This window comes from Salvelinus alpinus, chromosome 8 (assembly GCF_045679555.1).
Source record: "Salvelinus alpinus chromosome 8, SLU_Salpinus.1, whole genome shotgun sequence".
Taxonomy (NCBI): Eukaryota; Metazoa; Chordata; class Actinopteri; order Salmoniformes; family Salmonidae; genus Salvelinus; species Salvelinus alpinus.
Window position 1 is genome coordinate 55,427,068 of NC_092093.1, and position 20,514 is coordinate 55,447,581.

The window sequence follows — 20,514 nt, forward strand, 5'->3', positions numbered from 1 at the left end:
AGTCAAGGGGTCTGAATTCTTTCCGAATGCACTGTATATTCTACACAATATACTGTATTTATCTCAACAGAATATAATGTATAGCGCAACATTACATTCAGTTGTGTCCAACAATGTAGCCCAGGATTATGTTGGAATAGGAGATATTACCCTGCTGAAATAAATATTTTTATGCAATGACAAACCTAACAAAATGACACAGTAGGCTATACAGTTCTGACATAATTCAGCACTTTTATTTATATTTACTCAGAGGCACAGATACAATTTAAAAGGGCCACCCTCCACTATGTGTGCGCCCCACAAGTGACTTCCTACTAGAGTCTGTGACGTGTATCCACTAAGCTGGACAGCAGCAGCAGTACCACCAAACGCGGATACACTGCTTCTCTCTCAGAATGAGCGGAGGCTCACTCCTCAATCGCTTGGAATCGCTTCATATAAAAGATTGTTACCATTTACAGAGAGAAAAAGAAAGAAAGCGATTCGAACAGGTTTATTCTCCTTTGACAAAGCCTCCTCGGTATTCACCTCGAGGTAGATTACATTTTCTCGTCACTTAAACCAGATTGGTGGAACATATGCTGCTTACACGTCCTATACAGTTACCCAGAAGCCTTAGCTTTGTGTCCTCTAAGGTTTTTTTACACTATTAACAACGTGATATTTCATATCAGACTCAAAGATTTGATCTTTGGGGGCTAGAAACCTGAAAATAATAAAACATGTTAAATTAACTTAAAATCATATTAGTAACATAACCCATTCTCCAACTGGCTCCTCTAAAATCCTTTCTGTGAAATCTCCAAGCAGAGGTCTTCAAAAACCTTGTCCATATTGTGTTTCCAATGGGTTAGGAAAAAACACAAACATACCTGCAAACATCTTGACATATAAACCCCCACCCCTCCTTAAAATCACAAGACTCCAGACCTGAAAAGTCAGAGTCAGGTATAACGTAACTGTTAAGTGCAGACAGACACTACGACTACTAGACACAACATTGTCTAACTGATGGTCGACTCTACAACAACAGAGACACTCATTGAGACATACTGTTGAAAAATACAATGTTCTGGTTACAAAATACTACACAGCTACAAAAAAGTGGAGGTATATACAGGAGTTAGGGGTGATTCCTTCCTTTGTCCCAATAGTTTCCTATATCTGGTGCCAGTTGCCTATAGAAGTAGCCTACATGTGACCTAGAAATCACAGATACCATTGCCTCCACTGTTAATATGCAGCCTACAAGGAAGTCATTTTGTAACTAGGAACCTGCATACTGCTCGTTGGTATCACTGCTCTTTATTAAGCTTTACGTATTGGCCTCAAGGCCTTCGTCAGAGCTCTCTTTTCCCCCTCATCTTATTCAACTGTTACCATGCACCTGCAACAAAGAGAGCTCAGATGTGCGAGTGCCTTTGAAATTTTGTAACCAGAAACTCAAAATGCTCTTTTAGCTAATAATTTGGTGTTCAAATGTGTGTAAATCTGTGTTTCCAAATCAAAATAATGAAGTGGTTATAATGCCTTATAATGCATTTACAAAGGAAAGGTGCCCTACAAGCACCTTCATCTGTTAACGCGTGCACTGTGGCTGACATTGACAAACATATACTTTCACATCAGTCTATTTGGCACGCTTCTTCCTATACAAAGTCAACATGATTCATCGGGGTCAGCTGACATGAAACCTAGAGAATAAGGATATAAATAATAGGAGAACAAATCCTGACATTGAACAGTGTGATCAGCGGATTCCTATGGACCCCACATCCTATGAACATCACATCCTATGGACCCCACATCCTCTGTCCTATATGATTGCTCTAAGAGACAGCATGTTTTCAGTAACCCCCCCCCCCCCACTCTGCATGCTCATCTTCAGAGAGAGAAAACATTGATGGTTCGGACCACAACATGGAACAGAGCTACTTCATATTGACACTCTTCCCGTCTATTCTATTCCAGTACAGAATCTTGGTCTGGTGTCCTGCGATAGACAAGTGATACTCACAAATCCCAACCATGTTTGGTTCTACCATGTAGTGGTTACTGTATTACAAGGAAAGGGAAAGGGGGGGGGGGGAAATACCTAGTCAGTTGTACGACTGAATACATTCAACTTAAATGTGTCATTCGCATTTAACCCAACCCTTCTGACAGCATCCCAGCCTAAAGACTTCTATTAGCAGAGCTAAACTATGCAGTGAACAGAAAATACTGCACTACCAAACATCGAAAGACAGAGCAAAATGCTGTGTGTTGACGATGTCCCTAACAACACCTAAAACGGACACAACAGTGGTTCTGTCATGCCAAATAGTGTGCCCCTCTAAACCATTAGCGTCCGTTGCTAATGGTTTAGAGGGGGGGGGGCGACGACACTATTTGGGACGATGGCTCCAACAACAACCTTCTGTTTCTGATTGAGGGTCAAAGACAATTGAACAATTGTTTTAGTTGATGACTAAGTCAGATTGAGCTCTCGTGTCAAACCAGCTCATGACTTGTCCTGTACGTTGATGTATAGATCCAACGGGCTCTGGTAGGGGAAGTACCTTAATGACCCCAGTTGTCCTAGGCTTGTTAAGCTGTGGAACAGCACGTGAATTTAAACCAGCACTCCTGAACATAGGATCTTTACAAAAAAAAGTAATTTCCATTCCCTGCACCCTTGAATACAATTTCCAATAAATCTCAACTTTGTGAATCTTTATATAAATATGCAACAAGGGCTAAATACAATAGTATGGCTATCTTCCCATTGGAACGGCTGTACTTGGGGGGGTTTTGACCAATGCTACAGAGCAAAATACCACAGGGTCCATTTAGGAGACCTCCCAGGCAAGGTGGACCACCTTCAGTGTCTCAGGGCTTAGTGAGATGTCTGCAAGTCACCACATCAACAGAATCTATTGCACAATCAAATCCTTGGCCTATCCCTTGCCAAAGCCCCCCGCCCCACACACACACACACACACGCACACACGCACACACAACGTCTGAAAGAGGTTGCACTCAACAACCTTTAATAATCAAGGGACAAGGGAGCTCAGGAAAGCTATAGCAACAACTTGATGTGTGGCACAGACTTGAAATAAAAGTAAGCTTTGTTTTGGACTTGCCACCTAACATCCACTCTAACATAGCTCTGCTGTGGGTTAGGATACTGCACCGATTCACCGAAGCATGTTATTCCAGGTCAAAATGATTCTATTTAGTTCATACAGATATTAGATGGACCAGGATATATTCATCTATTTCAGGGTTCATAGGAGATGGATTTCTGAGCTGAAAGATACCTTAGAGGCAGCCGGTTGACATCAATTCAAACCAAAATGAGGACAAACTAAATGATGATTCCCTACATAGTGCATTACATATGACCAGGGCCCTTGGTACACAATTACCATGAACATACATGACAACTCAACACACACACACAGAGACAGAGAGTGAGGAGAGAATAAGAAAATCTGAACAATAAACATCAACACGTGTCAAATTAAAAGTTAAAGTGTATGAATGCTGTATCCTCCAGTCTCTCGGCGTGATAGGCAGGCCCCAGGACACGAATCAGGGCGATGCTATCACATCACACAACCCTGATTGGTCGTCCCTTCCGAGGTCAAGAAGTCCTCTGTCCAATACCATGCCCCCCCCCCCCCCTCCGACAATCCCACAGCAACCCAAAGGATTATTTCTCCCTAAAATGCCACCTATTGCCGTGGCCCGTGCACGCCATTTCGTGGGAACGAGCGTTTTAAGAGTAGATAGTGATGACCTCGCGGCCGCCCCCGCGGACCAGGAGGACCCGGTTGAGACCCTCAAGCAGAACCTCCAGGAACTCCATGTCTGAGATGCCAGGGGTCAAGGAAGAAACCAGTCACATTACATGACAGGGGTGGATACAGGTCACGTGACTGGCAAGGGGATCGCATCAGCTGTAAAGCTATTAGCTATAATATGTATTAAAATATATATTTTTTTTTATTTCACCTTTATTTAACCAGGTAGGCTAGTTGAGAACAAGTTCTCATTTACAACTGCGACCTGGCCAAGATAAAGCAAAGCAGTTCGACACATACAACAACACAGAGTTACACATGGAGTAAACACACATACAGTTCGAGATACAACCTAACTATTAACAACTAAACAACCTTTGCAAAGAGAGTCATCCTCAACCTTGTCAGATCGCTGATGACGATGCATTTGAAGTTAACTTTGGATAAACATGTCCAACTAAGCAATGCACAATTCTACTGACATAAATAGTCAAAGTTGAATAAAACAGACATTTGTCTTTAAAAGGATACAGTTCTCGTCACCCCCTCTGTTTTTGGGCGGTCCCGGCATGTTGAGCAGGACCAGGTGGGCTCCTTGTGACCTGTTCACCACCACCTCATTCAGCTTGACCGCAGTGTGCATCCTGCGCACGTTGGACTGGTTCCTATACCACACAATGGTGACAGTGAAGAGAGCAGGCTGAACACACCTCGACCCTGACCTCTAACCTTCGACCCTGACTTTTCCAATATTGACATTGAATCCTTAGTAGAAATACGATGCTCAGCTCCAACTTTGACCAGTGATCCTCCATGTACGTCATCAATGTATAAAACATGGTCTAAAATTATGACTCAACCAACAACAGCTAATCTAAAAATCTGTCATTGTTTTCACTTGACACTAAATATTGGTAAGAAAACGGGATTTGTCAAAATCAAAGCATTCAGTGATGATTGATAAAACACTTCTTATACAGTTTGTATCGTGAGATTGGTAGCCTTTAACACAAAGAGATGAGGATACGAAGCAGGACACGAAGCAGGACACGAAGCAGGACGCGAAGCAGGACATAAAGCAGGACATAAAGCAGGACGCGAAGCAGGACATAAAGCAGGACCGCTGGGTGGTTATGATAGCGAAGCCTTAGGTGTTATCATTACACTCTGAATTAGAGATCAGGATGGTAGTCAAAGCAGCATCATACTTCACATAGCAGCCGTGGCAGGAGGGCCCTGGTGTACTGACTAACACACTGGGTATGACTGTGGGTATGAAATATTCCGAATGCTGATTGGTTGACAGCCATGGTATATCAGGGTATACCACGGGTATGACAAAACATGTATTTTTACTGCTCTAAATATGTTGGTAACCAGCTTATAATGGCAATAAGACACCTCAGGGGTTTTGTGATATATGGTCAATATACTACGGCAAAGGGCTGTGTCCAGGCACTCTGCGATGCATCGTGCCTAAGAACAGCCCTAAGCCTTGGTATATTGAGCATATACCACACCTTGGAACTTATTGCTTCAGTATAATACTGTGTTGTATACACAGCACTCCAGTATTTAACTTGTTCTTTAATTGACCAGTTCATTATGATATTGGGTGCAATATTGAAAAGCCCTTCTTGAGATAGAGCGAACAGCAAAGTAAAGAAAAAATGCAGAGCATGATATGAATAGCTTGAAGCTGAATAAACACGTCACTAATACAATGAGGCACTTCCAAAAAAACTGCGGTTTTCCATCCAGTTGAGATTTGACAGTGTAAAGACAATATCAGACTGATTGTAATTACCAATTTAAATGGATTTTGAACGCCTGATAGTCTTTGGATCTGGTCCCTATACTAAACAATAAGGCGTTGACAGTATTGTATGCTATGACTAACATCTGTGTATGGAAAGCGCAATTTTTGGTTGCACCTGCTACATAACATGATGCAATCACATGCAAATTAACTCTAGGGAGGCCCCTCCCAGTTTAACTCTAGGGAGGCCCCTCCCAGTTTAACTCTAGGGAGGCCCCTCCCAGTTTAACTCTAGGGAGGCCCCTCCCAGTTTAACTCTAGGGAGGCCCCTCCCAGTTTAACTCTAGGGAGGCCCCTCCCAGTTTAACTCTAGGGAGGCCCCTCCCAGTTTAACTCTAGGGAGGACCCCTCCCAGTTTAACTCTAGGGAGGCCCCTCCCAGTTTAACTCTAGGGAGGCCCCTCCCAGTTTAACTCTAGGGAGGCCCCTCCCAGTTTAACTCTAGGGAGGCCCCTCCCAGTTTAACTCTAGCGAGGGAGGCCCCTCCCAGTTTAACTCTAGGGAGGCCCCTCCCCAGTGTTAACTCTAGGGAGGCCCCTCCCCAGTTTAACTCTAGGGAGGCCCCTCCCAGTTTAACTCTAGGGAGGCCCCTCCCAGTTTAACTCTAGGGAGGCCCCTTCCAGTTTAACTCTAGGGAGGCCCCTTCCAGTTTAACTCTAGGGAGGCCCCTTCCAGTTTAACTCTAGGGAGGCCCCTTCCAGTTTACGAGACAAATGTTGGGAGGAAGAGGATATGGCTGGGAGGTAAACAAGATGAAGGACACAGAAAATGACTACTGTTACAGAGCAATAGGCACACACATGCACACAGCCTATGGCAAAATGAAATGTGACTTACAGACTCTCCCACTCTCTAGAAGGAGGAAAACGAGACAAAATAACAAACAGGCTTAGACACTTTCCAGAAACCCCTGGTGTATCTAGTGTAGCACAGTTAAACACAGACACCCCTGGTGTATCTAGTGTAGCACAGTTAAACACAGACACCCCTGGTGTATCTAGTGTAGCACAGTTAAACACAGACACCCCTGGTGTATCTAGTGTAGCACAGTTAAACACAGACACCCCTGGTGTATCTAGTGTAGCACAGTTAAACACAGACACCCCTGGTGTATCTAGTGTAGCACAGTTAAACACAGACACCCCTGGTGTATCTAGTGTAGCACAGTTAAACACAGACACCCCTGGTGTATCTAGTGTAGCACAGTTAAACACAGACACCCCTGGTGTATCTAGTGTAGCACAGTTAAACACAGACACCCCTGGTGTATCTAGTGTAGCACAGTTAAACACAGACACCCCTGGTGTATCTACTGTAGCACAGTTAAACACAGACACCCCTGGTGTTTCTAGTGTAGCACAGTTAAACACAGACACCCCTGGTGTATCTAGTGTAGCACAGTTAAACACAGACACCCCTGGTGTATCTAGTGTAGCACAGTTAAACACAGACACCCCTGGTGTATCTAGTGTAGCACAGTTAAACACAGACACCCCTGGTGTATCTAGTGTAGCACAGTTAAACACAGTGCTTCCCTCATTTTAGGGGGATGGTTCCAGTCAGATGTTTTCACAGCTCAAATGTACTGTAATCAAGAGATGGGGAAAAACAATCGGACAAACTAACTATCCCTTTTAAATGCATGTTCTCTATTATTGGCCCTCTGTGGGTCAGGTCCAGTAGTTTCCTAATAACGTTGGGGCTTGTTTGATTTGAGGCTGTGTATTCAACCAGACGTTCTAATCTGCCCTTTGAGATGGTGGTGGGTTCAGAGAGACAAAGACATGATGGTCATTAGTCCAAATGGTGCATGTGATGCTCTGCGTGGTGGAGCCATGCATTGGGATGTGCCCACACACAGTCACACAGTCACCATGCCAACGCAGCCTGCACACACACCATGCAGGCCGTGTAACCATTTAAATAAAAGGTTTCTACAGATGGTCCTAACAGTACAACAGGGACACTTGCTGAAGAGTCACTGGCTACTCCATTTTGGATCTGGAAGGATTAAGGATAAGAGGTTCGATGTGGTTGACTTACGGCTTCATGTTGAAGAGGTCGCGCACACCCATGTTGGCCTCGGAGCGGTTGCGGTTGCGCTCGGAGAGGAACTTATCCTTGGTCCACGTCATGTGGATTCGGTCAGGGCCGGTGTCGGGCTTGTCGTTGATCGCGGCATGGGACGCCGTGTTTCTGTCGTGGATCAGCTGGGCCTGAAGGAGATGGAAATGATGAGAGACAGAGACACACCGACAGACAGACAGACAGAGACAGACAGACCGAGACAGACAGACCGACAGACCCAGAGACCGAGAGACAGACAGAGAGACAGACCGAGAGACAGAGAGACAGACCGAGAGACAGAGAGACAGACCGAGAGACAGACCGAGAGACCGAGAGACAGAGAGACAGACCGAGAGACAGAGAGACAGACCGAGAGACAGACCGAGAGACAGAGAGACAGACCGAGAGACAGAGCCAGACCGAGAGAGAGAGAGATATATTATATATGAGAGAGAGAGACAGAGCGAGAGTGAACAAAAGACAAAGACAGTGGCAGAGAGAGAGAGAGATGGAAGAAGAGCGAGACAGAGGAAGAGAGAGATATATACAGAGAGGGAGAGACTAAACTATGGAGTTCCACAAACCTGGTAGTCAGAAAGACACCCCTCATGCAGTCAACTCACATAGCAAAAACACGTGTTACATCACAATAAACATGAATGACATGGACAGTATACAGGGTTACAGTCATACCAACATCTATGATGTGCAACGTGTTCTTTACACAGGCCAACAGCGCTTTAGTAAGGAGTGAGAGAACATGCTAGTTGGAGCTATGACACTGAGACGGAGTGTAGATCCACGGGGAATGAACCAGGTGGAGGGGGGGGGGGGGGGGCAGGGAATGAACCAGGTGGAGGGGGGTGGACGGAGTGTAGATCCACAGGGAATGAACCAGGTGGAGGGGGGTGGACGGAGTGTAGATCCACGGGGAATGAACCAGTTGGAGGGGGGTGGACGGAGTGTAGATCCACGGGGAATGAACCAGGTGGAGGGGGGTGGACGGAGTGTAGATCCACGGGGAATGAACCAGGTGGAGGGGGGTGGACGGAGTGTAGATCCACAGGGAATGAACCAGGTGGAGGGGGGTGGACGGAGTGTAGATCCACGGGGAATGAACCAGGTGGAGGGGGGTGGACGGAGTGTAGATCCACGGGGAATGAACCAGGTGGAGGGGGGTGGACGGAGTGTAGATCCACGGGGAATGAACCAGGTGGAGGGGGGTGGACGGAGTGTAGATCCACGGGGAATGAACCAGGTGGAGGGGGGTGGACGGAGTGTAGATCCACGGGGAATGAACCAGGTGGAGGGGGGTGGACGGAGTGTAGATACACGGGGAATGAACCAGGTGGAGGGGGGGGGGGTGGACGGAGTGTAGATCCACGGGGAATGAACCAGGTGGAGGGGGGGGGGGGTGGACGGAGTGTAGATCCACGGGGAATGAACCAGGTGGAGGGGGGGGGGGTGGACGGAGTGTAGATCCACGGGGAATGAACCAGGTGGAGGGGGGTGGACGGAGTGTAGATCCACGGGGAATGAACCAGGTGGAGGGGGGTGGACGGAGTGTAGATCCACGGGGAATGAACCAGGTGGAGGGGGGGGGGTGGACGGAGTGAAGATCCACGGGGAATGAACCAGGTGGAGGGGGGGGGGGTGGACGGAGTGTAGATCCACGGGGAATGAACCAGGTGGAGGGGGGGGGGTGGACGGAGTGTAGATCCACGGGGAATGAACCAGGTGGAGGGGGGGGGGTGGACGGAGTGTAGATCCACGGGGAATGAACCAGGTGGAGGGGGGGGGGTGGACGGAGTGTAGATCCACGGGGAATGAACCAGGTGGAGGGGGGGGGTGGACGGAGTGAAGATCCACGGGGAATGAACCAGGTGGAGGGGGGGGGGGTGGACGGAGTGTAGATCCACGGGGAATGAACCAGGTGGAGGGGGGGGGGTGGACGGAGTGTAGATCCACGGGGAATGAACCAGGTGGAGGGGGGGGGGGGTGGACGGAGTGAAGATCCACGGGGAATGAACCAGGTGGAGGGGGGGGGTGGACGGAGTGTAGATCCACGGGGAATGAACCAGGTGGAGGGGGGTGGGCGGAGTGTAGATCCACGGGGAATGAACCAGGTGGAGGGGGGTGGATGGAGTGTAGATCCACGGGGAATGAACCAGGTGGAGGGGGGTGGATGGAGTGTAGATCCACGGGGAATGAACCAGGTGGAGGGGGGTGGATGGAGTGTAGATCCACGGGGAATGAACCAGGTGGAGGGGGGTGGACGGAGTGTAGATCCACGGGGAATGAACCAGGTGGAGGGGGGTGGACGGAGTGTAGATCCACGGGGAATGAACCAGGTGGAGGGGGGTGGATGGAGTGTAGATCCACAGGGAATGAACCAGGTGGAGGGGGGGGGGGGTGTAGATCCACGGGGAATGAACCAGGTGGAGGGGGGTGGACGGAGTGTAGATCCACAGGGAATGAACCAGGTGGAGGGGGGGGGGGTGGATGGACGGAGGGAGAGATAAACAAAAGAAGGATGACACCACGGTGCACTTGATCAATGACGCATGCTGAAAGAGGTGAGTCCATGACATCCATAGGGCCCACTACGGTGAATAACCTACACAGCCACTATCTACCATAGTGGGTCTGTCCGGGGGGCGACTTTAACTGGACATTTTGACTAGACTTGATCTTACTTCAGGTCTTTGACTTCTAGCAGCTGTGGCTGTGTAAGCGTGGTCTCTGAGGGTTGGTGACTGGGGGGGTAATGATGATGCTGGTCTCTGAGGGTTGGTGACTGGGGGGGTAATGATGATGCTGGTCTCTGAGGGTTGGTGACTGGGGGGGTAATGATGATGCTGGTCTCTGAGGGTTGGTGACTGGGGGGGTAATGATGATGCTGGTCTCTGAGGGTTGGTGACTGGGGGGGTAATGATGATGCTGGTCTCTGAGGGTTGGTGACTGGGGGGGTAATGATGATGCTGGTCTCTGAGGGTTGGTGACTGGGGGGGTAATGATGATGCTGGTCTCTGAGGGTTGGTGACTGGGGGGGTAATGATGATGCTGGTCTCTGAGGGTTGGTGACTGGGGGGGGGGGGGGTAATGATGATGATGGTCTCTGAGGGTTGGTGACTGGGGGGGGGGGTAATGATGATGCTGGTCTCTGAGGGTTGGTGACTGGGGGGGTAATGATGATGCTGGTCTCTGAGGGTTGGTGACTAGGGGGGTAATGATGATGCTGGTCTCTGAGGGTTGGTGACTGGGGGGGTAATGATGATGCTGGTCTCTGAGGGTTGGTGACTGGGGGGGTAATGATGATGCTGGTCTCTGAGGGTTGGTGACTGGGGGGGTAATGATGATGATGCTGGTCTCTGAGGGTTGGTGACTGGGGGGGTAATGATGATGATGCTGGTCTCTGAGGGTTGGTGACTGGGGGGGTAATGATGATGATGCTGGTCTCTGAGGGTTGGTGACTGGGGGGGTAATGATGATGCTGGTCTCTGAGGGTTGGTGACTGGGGGGGTAATGATGATGCTGGTCTCTGAGGGTTGGTGACTGGGGGGGTAATGATGATAATGGTCTCTGAGGGTTGGTGACTGGGGGGGTAATGATGATGCTGGTCTCTGAGGGTTGGTGACTGGGGGGGTAATGATGATGCTGGTCTCTGCGGTGGTAGGGGCCTGCAGCCACAGGGGTGATGGGGTACAGATGAGGGGGTGTTGGGGTTACCGATGAGGGGGGTGTTGGGGTTACAGATGAGGGGGTGTTGGCTACCTCGTCCTCCTGTGTGTCCTCCAGCTGTCGACTGGGGTCAGAGCCTGAGGCTCCGGTCTGGTTCTTCCTTCTGATGGAGCTACGTGACGTGTCGGTGATACCCTGAATCTGAGCCCCGCATCAGCAGCCAGACAGTACAGGGGGCCAAAGGTCATACAACGAACAGTAGTATAAGGGGGGGCTAGGAGAGCTCTGATACCCACAACCCAATGACATATCTACGAATTGTAACCTCATTGGTGATGTCAGGGTACATCCAGGGACCAATAACAGCTCAAATGTGACCCAAGTCAGAAATGTACCCACATTCCAATGGCATTATTCAAATTTTTGTCTCATCAAGAGTGACTTGCAAGTCACAATAAGTACATTCAAGAAAGAAACATGAAACCACATAACGAGCACTGCAATTAAAATCCTTCAAGATAAAAGTACTAAAGGTGTTGAAAATCAGTAACAGATTATATTTCTTTATAGAAACAGAATACCTACACTAACATGTGTAGCGTACCAAATGGCACCCTAAGCCCTATTTAGTGCACTCCTTTTGACCAGAGCCTATAGGTCCTGGTGAAAAGTAGTGCCCTATAAAAGGAATAGGGTTCCATTTGGTACGGAACCTTAAAGGCCGACTGTAGTAGTGAGTGTGCCCTGCAGACAGGGGGTTACCTCTCTCTCCCTCTCCGTCCGCGACAGCTGCATCTGTTTCAGCATCTGAGAGCGCTGTTCCATCACCAGGGTCTTCTCATAGGTGAAGGCTGAGATGTCGCTGTCGTGCTGTTCACACACATTATTATGCAGAGTAAGGCACAACATGTCAGTTATTAATAGTTCTATAGGGACATGTCAGTTATTAATAGTTCTATAGGGACATGTCAGTTATTAATAGTTCTATAGGGACATGTCAGTTATTAATAGTTCTATAGGGACATGTCAGTTATTAATAGTTCTATAGGGACATGTCAGTTATTAATAGTTCTATAGGGACATGTCAGTTATTAATAGTTCTATAGGGACATGTCAGTTATTAATAGTTCTATAGGGACATGTCAGTTATTAATAGTTCTATAGGGACATGTCAGTTATTAATAGTTCTATAGGGACATGTCAGTTATTAATAGTTCTATAGGAACATGTCAGTTATTAATAGTTCTATAGGAACATGTCAGTTATTAATAGTTATATAGGGACATGTCAGTTATTATTGGTTCTGTAGGAACATGTCAGTTATTAATAGTTCTGTAGGAACATGTCAGTTATTAATAGTTATGTAGGGACATGTCAGTTATTAATAGTTCTATAGGAACATGTCAGTTATTAATAGTTCTATAGGAACATGTCAGTTATTAATAGTTCTATAGGAACATGTCAGTTATTAATAGTTCTATAGGAACATGTCAGTTATTAATAGTTCTATAGGGACATGTCAGTTATTAATAGTTCTGTAGGAACATGTCAGTTAGTATTGGTTCTGTAGGAACATGTCAGTAATTAATAGTTCTATAGGGACATGTCAGTTATTAATAGTTCTGTAGGAACATGTCAGTTATTAATAGTTCTGTAGGAACATGTCAGTTATTAATAGTTCTGTAGGAACATGTCAGTTATTAATAGTTCTATAGGAACATGTCAGTTATTAATAGTTCAATAGGAACATGTCAGTTATTAATAGTTCAATAGGAACATGTCAGTTATTAATAGTTCTATAGGAACATGTCAGTTATTAATAGTTCTATAGGAACATGTCAGTTATTAATAGTTCTGTAGGGACATGTCAGTTATTAATAGTTCTGTAGGGACACGTCAGTTATTAATAGTTCTATAGGAACATGTCAGTTATTAATAGTTCTATAGGGACATGTCAGTTATTAATAGTTCTGTAGGAACATGTCAGTTAGTATTGGTTCTGTAGGAACATGTCAGTAATTAATAGTTCTATAGGGACATGTCAGTTATTAATAGTTCTGTAGGAACATGTCAGTTATTAATAGTTCTGTAGGAACATGTCAGTTATTAATAGTTCTGTAGGAACATGTCAGTTATTAATAGTTCTGTAGGAACATGTCAGTTATTAATAGTTCTATAGGAACATGTCAGTTATTAATAGTTCTATAGGAACATGTCAGTTATTAATAGTTCTATAGGAACATGTCAGTTATTAATAGTTCTATAGGAACATGTCAGTTATTAATAGTTCTATAGGAACATGTCAGTTATTAATAGTTCTGTAGGGACATGTCAGTTATTAATAGTTCTGTAGGGACATGTCAGTTATTAATAGTTCTATAGGAACATGTCAGTTATTAATAGTTCTATAGGGACATGTCAGTTATTAATAGTTCTGTAGGAACATGTCAGTTATTAATAGTTCTGTAGGAACATGTCAGTTAGTATTGGTTCTGTAGGAACATGTCAGTAATTAATAGTTCTATAGGGACATGTCAGTTATTATTGGTTCTGTAGGAAAATGTCAGTTATTAATAGTTCTATAGGGACATGTCAGTTATTAATAGTTCTGTAGGAACATGTCAGTTATTAATAGTTCTGTAGGAACATGTCAGTTATTAATAGTTCTGTAGGAACATGTCAGTTATTAATAGTTCTATAGGAACATGTCAGTTATTAATAGTTCAATAGGAACATGTCAGTTATTAATAGTTCAATAGGAACATGTCAGTTATTAATAGTTCTATAGGAACATGTCAGTTATTAATAGTTCTATAGGAACATGTCAGTTATTAATGGTTCTGTAGGAACATGTCAGTTATTAATAGTTCTATAGGAACAGGTCAGTTATTAATAGTTCTATAGGGACATGTCAGTTATTAATAGTTCTATAGGAACATGTCAGTTATTAATAGTTCAATAGGAACATGTCAGTTATTAATAGTTCTATAGGGACATGTCAGTTATTAATAGTTCTATAGGGACATGTCAGTTATTAATAGTTCTATAGGGACATGTCAGTTATTAATAGTTCTATAGGAACATGTCAGTTATTAATGGTTCTATAGGAACATGTCAGTTATTAATGGTTCTGTAGGAACATGTCAGTTATTAATGGTTCTGTAGGAACATGTCAGTTATTAATAGTTCTATAGGAACATGTCAGTTATTAATAGTTCTATAGGAACATGTCAGTTATTAATAGTTCTATAGGAACATGTCAGTTATTAATAGTTTTATAGGGACATGTCAGTTATTAATAGTTCTATAGGGACATGTCAGTTATTAATAGTTCTATAGGAACATGTCAGTTATTAATGGTTCTGTAGGAACATGTCAGTTATTAATAGTTCAATAGGGACATGTCAGTTATTAATAGTTCTATAGGAACATGTCAGTTATTATCGGTTCTGTAGGAACATGTCAGTTATTAATAGTTCTGTAGGGACACGTCAGTTATTAATAGTTCTATAGGGACACGTCAGTTATTAATAGTTCTGTAGGAACACGTCAGTTATTAATAGTTCAATAGGAACACGTCAGTTATTAATAGTTCTATAGGGACACGTCAGTTATTATTGGTTCTGTAGGAACACGTCAGTTATTAATAGTTCTATAGGGACACGTCAGTTATTAATAGTTCTGTAGGGACACGTCAGTTATTAATAGTTCTATAGGGACACGTCAGTTATTAATAGTTCTATAGGGACACGTCAGTTATTAATAGTTCTATAGGGACACGTCAGTTATTAATAGTTCTATAGGGACACGTCAGTTATTAATAGTTCAGTAGGAACACGTCAGTTATTAATAGTTCTGTAGGGACATGTCAGTTATTAATAGTTCTATAGGAACATGTCAGTTATTAATAGTTCTATAGGAACATGTCAGTTATTAATAGTTCTATAGGAACATGTCAGTTATTAATAGTTCTATAGGGACATGTCAGTTATTAATAGTTCTGTAGGAACATGTCAGTTAGTATTGGTTCTGTAGGAACATGTCAGTAATTAATAGTTCTATAGGGACATGTCAGTTATTATTGGTTCTGTAGGAAAATGTCAGTTATTAATAGTTCTATAGGGACATGTCAGTTATTAATAGTTCTGTAGGAACATGTCAGTTATTAATAGTTCTGTAGGAACATGTCAGTTATTAATAGTTCTGTAGGAACACGTCAGTTATTAATAGTTCTGTAGGGACATGTCAGTTATTAATAGTTCTATAGGAACATGTCAGTTATTAATAGTTCTATAGGAACATGTCAGTTATTAATAGTTCTATAGGGACATGTCAGTTATTAATAGTTCTGTAGGAACATGTCAGTTAGTATTGGTTCTGTAGGAACATGTCAGTAATTAATAGTTCTATAGGGACATGTCAGTTATTATTGGTTCTGTAGGAAAATGTCAGTTATTAATAGTTCTATAGGGACATGTCAGTTATTAATAGTTCTGTAGGAACATGTCAGTTATTAATAGTTCTGTAGGAACATGTCAGTTATTAATAGTTCTGTAGGAACATGTCAGTTATTAATAGTTCTATAGGAACATGTCAGTTATTAATAGTTCAATAGGAACATGTCAGTTATTAATAGTTCAATAGGAACATGTCAGTTATTAATAGTTCAATAGGAACATGTCAGTTATTAATAGTTCTATAGGAACATGTCAGTTATTAATAGTTCTATAGGAACATGTCAGTTATTAATGGTTCTGTAGGAACATGTCAGTTATTAATAGTTCTATAGGAACATGTCAGTTATTAATAGTTCTATAGGAACATGTCAGTTATTAATAGTTCAATAGGAACATGTCAGTTATTAATAGTTCTATAGGAACATGTCAGTTATTAATAGTTCTATAGGGACATGTCAGTTAATAATAGTTCTATAGGGACATGTCAGTTATTAATAGTTCTATAGGGACATGTCAGTTATTAATAGTTCTATAGGAACATGTCAGTTATTAATAGTTCAATAGGAACATGTCAGTTATTAAAAGTTCTATAGGGACATGTCAGTTATTAATAGTTCTATAGGAACATGTCAGTTATTAATGGTTCTATAGGAACATGTCAGTTATTAATGGTTCTGTAGGAACATGTCAGTTATTAATAGTTCTATAGGAACATGTCAGTTATTAATAGTTTTATAGGGACATGTCAGTTATTAATAGTTTTATAGGGACATGTCAGTTATTAATAGTTCTATAGGGACATGTCAGTTATTAATAGTTCTATAGGAACATGTCAGTTATTAATGGTTCTGTAGGAACATGTCAGTTATTAATAGTTCAATAGGGACATGTCAGTTATTAATAGTTCTATAGGGACACGTCAGTTATTAATAGTTCTATAGGGACACGTCAGTTATTAATAGTTCTATAGGGACACGTCAGTTATTAATAGTTCTATAGGGACACGTCAGTTATTATCGGTTCTGTAGGAACATGTCAGTTATTAATAGTTCTATAGGAACATGTCAGTTATTAATAGTTCTATAGGGACATGTCAGTTATTAATAGTTCTATAGGAACATGTCAGTTATTAATAGTTCTATAGGGACACGTCAGTTATTAATAGTTCTATAGGGACACGTCAGTTATTATCGGTTCTGTAGGAACATGTCAGTTATTAATAGTTCTATAGGAACATGTCAGTTATTAATAGTTCTATAGGAACATGTCAGTTATTAAAAGTTCTATAGGGACATGTCAGTTATTAATAGTTCTATAGGGACATGTCAGTTATTAATAGTTCTATAGGGACATGTCAGTTATTAATAGTTCTATAGGAACATGTCAGTTATTAATAGTTCAATAGGAACATGTCAGTTATTAATAGTTCTATAGGGACATGTCAGTTATTAATAGTTCTATAGGAACATGTCAGTTATTAATGGTTCTATAGGAACATGTCAGTTATTAATGGTTCTGTAGGAACATGTCAGTTATTAATAGTTCTATAGGAACATGTCAGTTATTAATAGTTTTATAGGGACATGTCAGTTATTAATAGTTTTATAGGGACATGTCAGTTATTAATAGTTCTATAGGGACATGTCAGTTATTAATAGTTCTATAGGAACATGTCAGTTATTAATGGTTCTGTAGGAACATGTCAGTTATTAATAGTTCAATAGGGACATGTCAGTTATTAATAGTTCTATAGGAACACGTCAGTTATTATCGGTTCTGTAGGAACACGTCAGTTATTAATAGTTCAATAGGAACACGTCAGTTATTAATAGTTCTATAGGGACACGTCAGTTATTAATAGTTCTATAGGGACACGTCAGTTATTAATAGTTCTATAGGGACACGTCAGTTATTAATAGTTCTATAGGGACACGTCAGTTATTAATAGTTCTATAGGGACACGTCAGTTATTATTGGTTCTGTAGGAACATGTCAGTTATTAATAGTTCTATAGGAACATGTCAGTTATTAATAGTTCTATAGGAACATGTCAGTTATTAATAGTTCTGTAGGAACATGTCAGTTATTAATAGTTCTATAGGAACATGTCAGTTATTAATAGTTCAATAGGAACATGTCAGTTATTAATAGTTCTATAGGAACATGTCAGTTATTAATAGTTCTATAGGAACATGTCAGTTATTAATGGTTCTGTAGGAACATGTCAGTTATTAATAGTTCTATAGGAACATGTCAGTTATTAATAGTTCTATAGGGACATGTCAGTTATTAATAGTTCTATAGGAACATGTCAGTTATTAATAGTTCAATAGGAACATGTCAGTTATTAATAGTTCTATAGGAACATGTCAGTTATTAATGGTTCTATAGGAACATGTCAGTTATTAATGGTTCTGTAGGAACATGTCAGTTATTAATGGTTCTGTAGGAACATGTCAGTTATTAATAGTTCTATAGGAACATGTCAGTTATTAATAGTTCTATAGGAACATGTCAGTTATTAATAGTTCTATAGGAACATGTCAGTTATTAATAGTTTTATAGGGACATGTCAGTTATTAATAGTTCTATAGGGACATGTCAGTTATTAATAGTTCTATAGGAACATGTCAGTTATTAATGGTTCTGTAGGAACATGTCAGTTATTAATAGTTCAATAGGGACATGTCAGTTATTAATAGTTCTATAGGAACATGTCAGTTATTATCGGTTCTGTAGGAACATGTCAGTTATTAATAGTTCTGTAGGGACACGTCAGTTATTAATAGTTCTATAGGGACACGTCAGTTATTAATAGTTCTGTAGGAACACGTCAGTTATTAATAGTTCAATAGGAACACGTCAGTTATTAATAGTTCTATAGGGACACGTCAGTTATTATTGGTTCTGTAGGAACACGTCAGTTATTAATAGTTCTATAGGGACACGTCAGTTATTAATAGTTCTGTAGGGACACGTCAGTTATTAATAGTTCTATAGGGACACGTCAGTTATTAATAGTTCTATAGGGACACGTCAGTTATTAATAGTTCTATAGGGACACGTCAGTTATTAATAGTTCTATAGGGACACGTCAGTTATTAATAGTTCAGTAGGAACACGTCAGTTATTAATAGTTCTGTAGGGACATGTCAGTTATTAATAGTTCTATAGGAACATGTCAGTTATTAATAGTTCTATAGGAACATGTCAGTTATTAATAGTTCTATAGGAACATGTCAGTTATTAATAGTTCTATAGGGACATGTCAGTTATTAATAGTTCTGTAGGAACATGTCAGTTAGTATTGGTTCTGTAGGAACATGTCAGTAATTAATAGTTCTATAGGGACATGTCAGTTATTATTGGTTCTGTAGGAAAATGTCAGTTATTAATAGTTCTATAGGGACATGTCAGTTATTAATAGTTCTGTAGGAACATGTCAGTTATTAATAGTTCTGTAGGAACATGTCAGTTATTAATAGTTCTGTAGGAACACGTCAGTTATTAATAGTTCTGTAGGGACATGTCAGTTATTAATAGTTCTATAGGAACATGTCAGTTATTAATAGTTCTATAGGAACATGTCAGTTATTAATAGTTCTATAGGGACATGTCAGTTATTAATAGTTCTGTAGGAACATGTCAGTTAGTATTGGTTCTGTAGGAACATGTCAGTAATTAATAGTTCTATAGGGACATGTCAGTTATTATTGGTTCTGTAGGAAAATGTCAGTTATTAATAGTTCTATAGGGACATGTCAGTTATTAATAGTTCTGTAGGAACATGTCAGTTATTAATAGTTCTGTAGGAACATGTCAGTTATTAATAGTTCTATAGGAACATGTCAGTTATTAATAGTTCTATAGGAACATGTCAGTTATTAATAGTTCAATAGGAACATGTCAGTTATTAATAGTTCAATAGGAACATGTCAGTTATTAATAGTTCAATAGGAACATGTCAGTTATTAATAGTTCTATAGGAACATGTCAGTTATTAATAGTTCTATAGGAACATGTCAGTTATTAATGGTTCTGTAGGAACATGTCAGTTATTAATAGTTCTATAGGAACATGTCAGTTATTAATAGTTCTATAGGAACATGTCAGTTATTAATAGTTCAATAGGAACATGTCAGTTATTAATAGTTCTATAGGAACATGTCAGTTATTAATAGTTCTATAGGGACATGTCAGTTATTAATAGTTCTATAGGGACATGTCAGTTATTAATAGTTCTATAGGGACATGTCAGTTATTAATAGTTCTATAGGAACATGTCAGTTATTAATAGTTCAATAGGAACATGTCAGTTATTAATAGTTCTATAGGGACATGTCAGTTATTAATAGTTCTATAGGAACATGTCAGTTATTAATGGTTCTATAGGAACATGTCAGTTATTAATGGTTCTGTAGGAACATGTCAGTTATTAATAGTTCTATAGGAACATGTCAGTTATTAATAGTTTTATAGGGACATGTCAGTTATTAATAGTTCTATAGGGACATGTCAGTTATTAATAGTTCTATAGGAACATGTCAGTTATTAATAGTTCTATAGGAACATGTCAGTTATTAATGGTTCTGTAGGAACATGTCAGTTATTAATAGTTCAATAGGGACATGTCAGTTATTAATAGTTCTATAGGAACATGTCAGTTATTATCGGTTCTGTAGGAACACGTCAGTTAT

General features: G+C 41.4%; 1 protein-coding gene across 6 annotated transcripts in view; it reads right to left on the reverse strand.

Moving 5' to 3' along the window:
- Positions 1 to 211: 211 nt before the first annotated feature.
- The window catches only part of LOC139583301 (solute carrier family 12 member 7-like), a 127,550-nt gene continuing 107,247 nt past the window's right edge, over positions 212 to 20,514 (reverse strand). For 2 of the 6 annotated variants that reach the window (XM_071414210.1, XM_071414213.1), the window contains exons 21-26: positions 12,123 to 12,230; positions 11,454 to 11,561; positions 7,656 to 7,828; positions 6,450 to 6,464; positions 4,326 to 4,459; positions 212 to 3,861 (exon numbers count right to left, since the gene is read on the reverse strand). In XM_071414210.1, coding sequence (XP_071270311.1) covers positions 3,770 to 3,861; positions 4,326 to 4,459; positions 6,450 to 6,464; positions 7,656 to 7,828; positions 11,454 to 11,561; positions 12,123 to 12,230 — 630 coding nt within the window. In that variant the 3' untranslated portion in view covers positions 212 to 3,769. The remainder of the gene's footprint in view (positions 3,862 to 4,325; positions 4,460 to 6,449; positions 6,465 to 7,655; positions 7,829 to 11,453; positions 11,562 to 12,122; positions 12,231 to 20,514) is intronic. The other 4 variants (XM_071414214.1, XM_071414216.1, XM_071414212.1 and 1 more) reach the window with 3 other exon arrangements.